Source organism: Mycetomoellerius zeteki, unplaced genomic scaffold (assembly GCF_001594055.1).
Source record: "Mycetomoellerius zeteki isolate Tzet28-1 unplaced genomic scaffold, Tzet1.0 scaffold149, whole genome shotgun sequence".
Taxonomy (NCBI): Eukaryota; Metazoa; Arthropoda; class Insecta; order Hymenoptera; family Formicidae; genus Mycetomoellerius; species Mycetomoellerius zeteki.
Window position 1 is genome coordinate 866289 of NW_017256436.1, and position 11791 is coordinate 878079.

An 11791-nucleotide genomic window follows, 5' to 3' on the forward strand; every position below is an offset into this window, starting at 1 on the left:
TTAAGAATCGCCCACGCGCTCTTTCTCTCGCTCTCGATCTCGCGACCTCTTTTTCTCTACCCTTTTCTCTCAGACTCGGTTGATCAGCTGATCACAGTATCGCACCGTACCACAATTACGACTACCGCCATTGTCACGTCACGGCGCGTACTGTTCGCAGCCGAATCAACGAGACTGCCAGCAAGTCGTGACCACCGCCTGCCCCCGCGCTGCACATTGCGCGCTCCGCCACCCCCATGCGTCATCCCCCTCCCTTCAGACATCTGCTTCTCCTCCGTCGCTTGGATACCTCGCGCTCCCACCTTCGGACGATCTCGTCGGTTCCTCTCTCTCTTTCTTTCTTGCTATCGCGATTCTCCTCCGTGCGATTGACCCCCCACTCGGTTTGCCACTCTCCCCCTATCCAGCAGTTGCCCCTCTCTATCCATCGCTCCCTCTCCCAGGGCCGGCACTAGATGTTTATGGAAAAAGCACGTGTTTGACTTTGTTACAAAGCCTACTTTGGTTTGCAAATATCGTAGGTACATACAAATGGTATTAAAAGGTATTTAAAAATGAAATTTATTTCATTTGTATTCATTCGTTATTTTGTCAACGTGAGAAACTAAAAATTAGTTTATAATTTAAAATTTATAAACTAAAAATAGAAATATAATAACGATTGTACAGCAATTTTTTTTTATTGAAGGACATTCGCAATAATTTGTTGGATAGTAAATATATAATATTTTGTCGATGGAAATTTCTTCACACCCAAATCATAAATATCGTAATAAAAAGTTTGTTCGCGTTGCATGCTCCAACATGTTTCAATATGCTTCTATCATAGTTTCTACTCACTCCAATGCGCTTGATAGTGTGAGTAGGAATTATGGTAGGAGCATGTTGGAGCATGTTGGAGCTTGCGACGCGGACAAACCTAAAATCGGTGTTGAATCCATAAAACAGATTGGAGCATTAAAATATGAAAAATGTTTGATAAAAATATCTGTTTTCAAGATAGAGAGAAGAAGAGAGCCGGTCCTGTTGTCTCCCTTATATTCCCTCTCATTTCCTCTATTTCTCTTGTTCTTTCCTGTCACTCGGTGGCCTTCTGCTCCCTTCTCTCCTCACTTTTCCTACCCGACTACATCCTTCGTTGTTTTTCTGTTTCCTTTCTCATTCCATCTCTTTGCTCTTCTTCTCCCTCACGCATCTCTTCCGCTCTCTTTATCATTTAACGTTCTTTCCCTCATTTTTAAGATCTCCATTAATGCCCTTTTGCGCGTTTACGCGATGCGCTTTTTCGCGATTTTGAACTGTTTTGTTTCTCTTGCGTTATTTTTACAATATCCGAGTATACAAACACTGAGTTTGCAATCCGATTGAGACCAGATGACTCAAAAATCTCCTTCGTGCTACGTACGATTATCCATTTTTTATACGCATATTTTCATTGATTTATTACGAATTTGTATGCTTTTTAATATAATAGTTGTATCTCTTTTTTTACTCTTTTTTTTCTCGATATTTATGTTCTCGATATTTTATGTGAAGTAATCTTACATATTATTTACTTTAAAAATTTTCTTTTTTGTTTACACATAATAATTAAATAAATGACTAACAATAAATATAATATTGTAAGGTCTCGTGTGATATACTTTTCCTCGTACGCAGTAGCGTGACAGCTCGTCTTTAGGACATTACGTGAGCAATTTTATCAGAGTGATCGCCTCGTGTTAATGATGATGAATTAACTTATATCGTTCTATCTTACTTAAGTCAACGCGAAACAACTACAGTTATTAAAGCTAACAATATCTATTTTCAGCGTTCAACGATCGCGATCGTTAAAAACCGTTTTCTTACACAGAAATATGTGATACATACATATTTTTAGAAAAGATATGTTTCATTTCATTCACGAATCATCGAGGCTATTTTTACGCAGCAGAATCAAATAAAAATAATTTATTCACCAAAATAAAAAAGGAGGACAGCTGAATTACATATTGTGTCACGTGTATTAGTTGTAATGTATATTAATTAATAAACTTCATATTTCCCTTCTCTTCTTTACTTTAAAGAATTAAGAATTAAATAGTAAAATAGTTTTTTTAGAATTACAAATGCATTTCACAAAAGTATGCTAATAATTTCTGCAAAATTCTCACGCACATATATCACTTCTTGGATGGACAAATATCAATAACGAATATCGTTATCTTAGGGTCATCCTAGAATTGTATGTATACCTTCGGCCCTCATCTCTCCATTCGTAGCACAATATTTCATGTTTCCACGACACGTTCCACTCTACTTTAGTCTTTTATCCTCATCGCTCTTCGTATAAGATCACAGTATAACTCGTCTTTCTCTCTCTTTCCAACCACGCAATACCACCCATCGTCCTCTTTTCCCTTCTACTCCTCTCTCTCTCTCTCCATCCTCCCCTCATCTTCTGGCACGCGTGCAACTACCTGCTGGTCGCGATGCGCACATGCGCCCGTTGAAGCTCTAAAGGGGAGGCTATAGACGCCGATGAACCCTTTCTTTCGAATTTTAGTTTATAAGTATGAACAAAATCTCCTCGACATCTCTTAAAATATGTGCTTTTTACTTTAATATAATTTTCGAAACGCACATATTCACGCGTACGTTAGATGATCATCATAAACGTTATGTAACTAAATAATTAATTTACACGTGTATCTTATATTATTATATATACAAATATATCTATATATTTAATATTTATTAAAGCCGTCGACTTTTTTTCATCATGGCGAAAAATTTTTGTAAGTATATTTACGAAGAATTATGATCGATAATTTTATTACTATATTTTCCAAGAAATTTAATCTTTGATTATAGTAATGATCTTTTATATCGTATCTTTTAGATGCGTCCCTGCTCGAGGAATGATCCTGACAATCGCAGCCATGCAGTTTCTCATCCTGTCTGTTCTCCAGCCGACTCAGTGTTTCGCTGCAGCATTATTTCGGGAGGTGAATAGGGTAGGTGGGAGGGAACGAGCGAGGAATGGGATTCTTTGTTACTTTGTGAAATCGCCTAAGCCATTAAGAGGAAAAAACGTCGAGGAAGTGCTTGTTCCTCACGGAGAATGAAACCAAAAGCCAATCGCCGATTTATCTCCCTCGTTCTAGATTCCGTCTTAAGAATATAACTTGTCCGCATTGCCACGCGCTTGTAGTTGTAAACTGTATAGTGATTATTTGTAAAGACTGACAGACGAGTTGTAGTAGTACAGTTAATTTATCCTGCTTCCGGATTATAGTTTTCTTCAATGCAAGCGAAAAAGAGAAAATAATAAATAAAGGATCTCTCCTGAATGCTAAGAAATCTAGGATTCATAATGAAAAAAAGCATTAAATGAAATTTAATTTAAATTCAGAATCATTTGTATTAATGTTTTTTATTGTACGAGCTATTATTTGTGTTAGTGATGTATGTTGAATGTAAAGCTGTCAAAAACAGTTATTTTACAATGTCAAGTTGATTTCTAGAATATAAAAGTCAATTGTGATACATGAGTATCTAAATATAACATATGTACATATATCGTATGTATGTACCAAAGAGAATGTTCATATTCGCATTTTTGGAGATCTTTAAAGTCACTAAATATATATATATATATATCTAATAAAATCTAAAGAAATGATATTTAAACATATATAAAATCAAATATATGTAAATAAATAAATATTTTTATTATATAAATAAATCAAATTTTACAATAATTCTCAATGTTTATGTCACAATCGATTTTGTGCAACACGATAATTTTTAACACGATATACGCGATGACTGTATTATAATTCAATTGTTAGTTGCATTCACTGTTTTAGATAAGTATAGCAAAATATATATCTAGTGATTTAAAAAATCTCCATTCATTAGTAGATAGCATCTTTACATGCACAAACATGAACGTGAACTGTATCACTGTATGTAGCCATGTCCATGATTACTTCTGATGGGTAACATACTAGATATTGTAGATATTACTAGAGTGGCAGTAGTGGCGAAGTCGGTTAGAATGTCAGATGGCGATGTTGGTAATGCTGATTGTGACGTTAATTTCAGTTATGTTATTGTAACATCGGAATAGGTTGGATGAACGAAGCAGATTATTTTGTAACAAATTAATTGAAAGTTGAAGCCAAAAATTTGCGTGACAAGATGGTTTTACTGGAACATATGAGAAATGTATTAAGATTTCCCTCCACAAGTAGTTGTAGTCAACTAACTGACGAATTTTTCTGAGATAACCTCTCTTTAAGTTTTTCATCAGCACAAATATCAAATTTTTTATTAAATTATTACTAAATTTTTACAAAGACATGTATGATAATAATTTTATTACCATTGATCCTCAGATATTACCGGTCGTGCAACAGACATTTATGCAAAGGTATTTTCATACGAGCACAGTAGTCAGTAAAGTGCAATCCGGACGCTACAAAATTACAATCAACAGAAACAAACCATTAACATATGAAATGGCAAATCCGCCTCATTACATCGCTCATAGAAAATCTTGGAACTCTTGGAACACCTGTATGTTTCTTTTTTAATGAGAAATGTATGTTTTGGTTCTCTCGCAATTTTATAGCAAGTACATTAATTTTTTCAGCGAATATCAAGGATGGTAATAGACCATCTGAGACAGCTACAGAAGATATGTTTATTCGAAAATTCATGTGGGGGACATGGCCTAATTTATTTGCGAGTGAAGTTATTATTAAGCGACAACACAACATTATTAGGATAGCTGGAATCATCACTCGTACTTTAACACCTTACAAGATATATTTCTTAATTGGCTATACGGAGGAACTTCTGAGTTATTGGCTTCAGTGTCCCATTAAAGTGGAATTAGTCACGATTGATAACAAGAAACAAATGATATTTAAATATATATAGAAACTCAATATATGTAATAATAAATTAGATTTTTATTAATAAATCAGATCTTATAATAATTCCTAATGTTTATATTACAATCGATTCTGTGTGACACATAATTTTTAGTATGTGACTATACTATAATTTGTTAGTTTAATTAATTATATTATAGTAATTAATACAATATTTGAGAAATATGAATATATATGTATAAATATATAAATCTATACATATATATACAATATAAATAAAATAAATTAATTAAATTGTGAAAAAAGTTAAATAAAATTAGTGTTGCGCAGCTCACTATTCTTTTTTTTTTGCAAAGGTGTAGTAAAAAAGTTGCAAAAGCTTTATTTTTATTTCTTGCATGTCATCCATTTATTTTGCATTACTTATAATAAATCGTTACATTCGATCATGACTCAAACGCAGCCCATATACAATCATTGCATCTTTATGATAGAAGAGAAATCATACATCATACCACAAAAGGGTTACTCAAGTTAAAATTAAAAAGGATATTTAAGAGCAGACAGAGCATTCAAACGTGACATAGTATAATAATGTTACATATTTTTCTACTAGAGACCACATTCTCTTTCCTTCGTTATATGCCTTTACAACTCTTATATATTCATCCGGCGTTCGATCAGGATCGTGTAGCTTTCTCCTGCTGCATTTGTACTTTTATTCGCTTCTCATTAAGTATTAATATTCTACATGAATGTTTGTGATAAAGAAGAATACTATTACTTGATATCCACTTTGTATTTGTCCTGTTAGATGGTTAATCGAATTATTATAAATAATTATCATTAATTAACTGAATGTTATTGTGTAAAAAACCGTGTAGTGTGCGTATATTAATGTTAATGTGACGATGTAATCACAGAACTGTCTCACAAATATGCTTAAGACGTAATCGCTTTCTCGTACATTATTCTGGAAACGTGCATCGGCAAAACGAATTAATACATTATTTTATAAGTAACTATCGTACTACATATAAATTAAACATATTACATATATTATTTACAATATAACTTATAAAATAACGCGATATGAATTTAATTCGAAATATTTTTATGTACATAATAATCTTTTTTTTGCCATAATAATCATTTTTTAATTAAAGCTTTACTTCATACGAGGATCAAGTAATAAGTCTTCTGGCAGATGAGAAATTTTTAATACGAATGGTAGATTCTCGGAAAAGAGAGAACTTACACGAAACCTGATTGACATCACGAATTTTTAAGCGCAAAGATGTAATTGATTTTATATGATGGACGCAACAATAGTGTTCCAATGTCTACGAATTTTTTTGATCTTTTTATAAAAGTACAGGCTGAAATGTGCTGTGCTCGTCTTATCCTTTTTTTCATATTCTAGTACAACCCAGAGAACAATATGTCCAAAATGCAGACATAAGACATCATCATGAAGACATCCTGAAGACGTCATCAAGATATCTTTCAGACATCATGTCATAAAGATATTCTCAGGACGTCTGTAAGACGTCTTATGTCGCCTTTTTGAAGATGCATGCTATCTGGGAACTTAATATTCTTAACTATGGAAGTCAAATTTTGACGCTATATCGTAATACTATTATAGAATAATAACTTTCTAATTCAATGCATTTTTAAGTAAAAAATGTAAAATTTAGTGTAGGACCATACATGTTTCATATTGCTTATACAATAATAGAATATACACTAAAAATTTCCGGATATTAATTAAATATAATTTTAATGATAATATTGGATACTGTAATAATCGATATCAGAAATAATGTGTGTTTACTGAATGAAGTGACATTCATAATAATTAGCTATGTAAAATTATATTATAATATTATATTAATCATATTATTCTTTTTAATAATTAAAAAATAAATTAAGAAATTTATAAAATATATAATTGTGTGTGTGTGTATACATTAAATATTTTATATATTCTTTAATTAAAATATTGATATTAATAAAGAAGTATATACAATAATATCATATTATGTGTACTACTTCTATTAATAATAATATATATAATAATATATTACATAATAATATTGACAGAATTATTTGTAATCATATAATTATATATTTTTTTAATAACCGGAAATTAAAAATAAAGATATAAGAATTTATTTAGGATACTAATTTTGATAAACGTTAACAAAAACTATTGAATTTACGAGATCGACAATTACGTATTATTCTATGTCAAATTACGCGTACAGCGTCCCTTTTTTATGTATTTATATATATATATATATATTCTTATAAGTCGTTATATGTAATGTGCCCATGTATTTATGAAGAAAATCGCGGGCATTAATCCTAATTATATTGAAAGTATAGATAAACACTCCAAAAGCAACAGAACACAGCGTTCACATTGTACAAGACTTTGAAAAAGTCATTATACCCATCAATTCAAGTAAAAATACCTACTTAATATTAAGTAATATCTAAAAAAAAAACTAAGATTTAAACGCGTTGCTGTAGAAGCTCAGAATATTGAAAATTAATGTATTCAGAGAAACATGTAATGTATTATTTGAGATTTCTTAGAAGCTTAAATGGTGTTTTCTCTCACTAGCTTGATTTAAAACAATTTAGCGGCTTTTTTATAATGTATAGATAAAGATTACGTTACTATTATGTTACGCTACTGAGTTTGATGAATCCTTATTAATCGCTTGTTCGCTCAATATTTTGAATATCAGCAATAATACTAAGTCAAATCGATGATTTCATCGAATTTGGATTCTTAAAGTTTAAAGTCATGTAATATAATACTATGAAGCTACGGACTTCGTGTGTCTTCGCAAATGCGCCATTGCAGTTTCCGAAAATACAGTCTCAAAATGCATTATATTCCCGAGATTGGCACTTTGTTTTCTCTTTGCAGAATGGAATGGAAATTTTTGATACTGTAAAAATATTGATAAGGGTAAAATTACTGTCTTTTGCGAGATTACATACGACTACACACAAATCACAATTCCATGTACTTCTTGCAAATAAAAGTAGAGAGTGTAAATAGAACAGTACAAGCGTTTCTTATGCGATAAATAATATTTGAAGTAATGTTTCAATAAAATGATAAAATGACGTAGGCCAGCAGCCTATCACCGACACTGTAAGAGCACTATAAAGCATTTTTTATTGAAAGATCCATTAAATGATAAAAAGATAGTCTATTACAATTATATTCATTTATTGTCAAGCTTAGAGATAAATATCTTATTCCTCGCTAATGACGTCATCCATTATCAATTTTAAACAAGAAAACAAAAAGTATACATTATTTACGAACAAATTTAATTTCAGTGATATTATTGAAATTGCTAAAACGAAATATTATATCAATCTACTATTGCAAAATGTGGGTAAATTTTATGATTTAAGACAATATTAATAAATTTAATTTATATGAAAAGCAATTAAAAATGTTGTTATATTGATCTTCTAATTATTTAATTATTTGAAAGTATTAAAATAAATCGAATGTGCTGTGATATTTTACAGTTCAATTACCATTATAATCAACTTTATTTTGAGATATATAGATCTATTACGTCTACTTTATATAATACGCGTCACGCATTATTCCAGTATATCCTAGAGCTTTGTCAGCGGGATCGTTAGTATTACGCTCAAGAAATTCTACAAAATTTTCGCGAACGACGTTAATAAAAAAACATATGTACAATTTGATTGACACCTGACATCGATCGTGTTGGGGAGGGAAGAAAACTAAATTCAAATCAGGATTCATCAAACCTTCGTTACAGTACATATGGATAATTCTCTTAAAGTGTTGCTATATATACCTTGCAGAAGAAACGAGAGAACACGTTATCCTAATTATAAGATAATATTATAGCGTAAAATTTTTCTCGCGATACAAATTCATAGTTAAACGTTGCACTTTTTCGCAATGATTTTCGCGTGTCGATCGTGCGTGATAAAATTATTCTTCATATTGAACAATTAACGTTTTGAGAAAGCGATGATTTCAGAAACAGCGGAGTAGCGCGATAATATTATATCTGTAAAACACGAACAATGATTCAATAAACTCAGTTGATTACAGATAGTTAGTTTCGATGATCGATTCTGAAAAGATGATAAAACTGATAAATATAATTAAATATCCCTGGTAAACATAATTATAACATCGTGTAAAGAATTAGATTACTATCTACACATTTTTATAGATAGATGTCCTTCTTATTCAAGTACAAATCAATTGTACTAAATGCACTTGTTGCGAGATTTTTTTTCACGAAAAAAGAAATCAGGTTCTTCAGTTTCTCCTTATATTGTTATTAAATGTTAATTTCAGAGGATCGGCTAAGGACCATCATTCTGCAAAATCATCGCGTTCGACGAATGCGACGTGAGTGTTCGTGTTACTTAAGTTAAAGTATATATTATCTGAATCATTAATCTTCTCGAGAGCTTCCGTTACTCCAAAGCTAATATATTTGAAATACTATGGCGTAGGCGGCTTCCCGCGACAGCCAAAAATGCATGAGAGCACGTGTGTTTGTGTGTTACCCGACTTGCTTCGCTCTTCCCTATTCACAAAGCAAAAGTATGTGCCACTGTATATATGCCGTAACCGCACGTTTTTCCTGTTCCTCATCATCTTCCTCTTCTTCCTTTTCTTTTTACGTAAAAGATTTTTTATTATACGTCGGAGACGTTGGACTGATCGAAGTCTCCGGCGCTTGTTTTTCCATTCGCATTACAATTAATCATTATATTTACCCTAAAACGCAATCCGCGCGTATTCACGTATTTAAAAAGAATAGAATAGTGAATCGATACAACGTATACACCACTGTTTTTTTCCGTTTTCTTTTTTCTTTGCTAGAATAGATTAGGAGACAATTACAGAATGATCTTTACGGACGAAGCGATGAAAATACCTATGCGATCTCAAATATTGCTGATAAAATTGATTTTTCGCGTCATATCCTGTTAGGGTAATAAATTTTTTTTGCAAAGAAATCGCAATTTCCTTTTAATTCGAAGAATTTTCATGCGTTAGTGATCACCAAATCGTCACGAAAGATTTTTCATTTACCGCGAAGGAAACATAGGTACTTTCATGCTGCAAAATACATTTCCACATTCGATATACTAGTTAAGAGACATTACGAATTGTACTAATTTTCTTTTGCTACGTGATACATCATAATATTAAAAGAGGAGCAAGTTAAAAATGATCATTATCATATTTGTTCGGTTTCCTTTTTATAAGATAGCACAAATTATAAGATTTTTCTAGATATTTTCATCGTTATTATCGGAGAAAAATTCGCCATCTCACCTATTCATCATTTATCTTTGTTCCGACGATTTAAAATTAGGCCCAGAGCAGCCGGCAATGGATTTTAATACATCACGTCATTCGCTTGCCATGTGAAAACACATGCTTAATACGAAGAAATATACAAATACCAAAGAGATGCCGCCTCTTTTCTCATCGAGATAATTATAAACTATAGCGTAATTATCTACTTTATACAACATTTACTACACACATGTCTTTGATAAACTAATCTTTTACTTGTATAATTCAGTTGTTGGAATCCCGAATTAACGCATAAACTAAAAATCTTCACTCTTTCAAATGGAAAATTTATTATATTCTTAGTCATCGATTGTGCCGTGTAACGAGATCAATTTACTATACTACAATATTCATAAAATATTTACGAATAATAATTAGGGCCCGGATGTTCGTGCAGAAAAACTACTGCGCATGTGTTGTTTATATTGAGGTCGTGTGCAAGCCGAAATGTTGCTATCTTAGTTACGTTAGTAATCTAGTACGTTAGTAAACACTCGACTCATTTGCGCAGCGGTTTTCCGCGCGCGCTCCATGATCATGCACGAACATCCGGGTCCTAATAACAATTTGTGCCATGAACTTACGTATCTTTCCGATCGTGTTCGATGCCGTTTACATTGGTGTTCACACTGCTTGAATCAATGCGACTATAATTACATTGTTTATCGCACATTACAAAAACTTAAAAAATATTTCATGAGATCTGCACACATACAATTGATATACAAAAAATTTAAGTATTTTTTCATCTTAATAAACAATTTTGAAAAACAGAATTATGAAATAATATACAAAGCACGATATTGTATTCTGTAACATGATATTACAGAATATATTAATATATGCGTATATTAAATTATTACAAATTATATATTCTTTAAAGAAAAGAATAAACTGTATATTAATTGCAAAATCCCATCGTCATATTTACAACACATACATGAGAAAAATTATATCTATACATGCCTAATACCTAGAGATTAACTATTGCTGCAGGAGATAAAATTAAAGAATAGATTATATACAGCAATATAAAAAAGTCTTCCCTATTTCGATAAAACTTTTAGCGAATCAGTGTATATCTGTGTAAAGTGTTGTAAATACAGATTGCACGTTTTAATCATTTGCATTAAATAAATTAATGAAAAATAAAAATTGCAAATGAGGTAAATCCGGAGACAAATATTTAACGTACAAGTACGTTTACACTGTAATCATGTATTCAAAATATTGCCTATTTTATAATATTGTTAAAAACTGTCTAATAGATATTTTCTACGATAACTAAAATAATTAGAGCCTACATATTCTTTTTTTGGTAGCTGCGACTAAAGATAAGCAAGATATCATGCGAATAGAAATGCAGTGGCGGAAAGTACGCGAAGACGTTCGCGCGTGATTGTATACAAAAAAAAAAATTCCCTCGTGTTCCTCGGTGGCAACTGAATTAACAAGTAGTAGATTGTGATACAGAGCACATATATATTAATCGGACCCAAACGGA

The 11791-nt window shown here is 31.6% G+C and overlaps 1 protein-coding gene across 1 annotated transcript; it reads left to right on the forward strand.

Moving 5' to 3' along the window:
- The first annotated feature begins 4075 nt into the window (after positions 1–4075).
- Positions 4076–4932, forward strand: mRpS24 (mitochondrial ribosomal protein S24). Its single transcript, XM_018444181.1, has 3 exons — positions 4076–4215; positions 4386–4566; positions 4643–4932. Exons 1-3 carry the CDS (start codon positions 4189–4191, stop codon positions 4930–4932), a joined length of 498 nt encoding a protein of 165 aa, XP_018299683.1. The 5' UTR covers positions 4076–4188.
- The last annotated feature ends 6859 nt before the right edge of the window (positions 4933–11791 follow it).

What these genes read in the sequence shown, in the direction of transcription:
- mRpS24 (XM_018444181.1), top strand. Translation starts at nt 4,189, where the DNA reads ATGGTTTTACTGGAACATATGAGAAAT. An exon ending in TACTGGAACATATGAGAAAT is followed by an intron (nt 4,216 to 4,385) that starts GTATTAAGATTT and finishes ATTGATCCTCAG; the next exon opens with ATATTACCGGTCGTGCAACA. An exon ending in TTGGAACTCTTGGAACACCT is followed by an intron (nt 4,567 to 4,642) that starts GTATGTTTCTTT and finishes TAATTTTTTCAG; the next exon opens with CGAATATCAAGGATGGTAAT.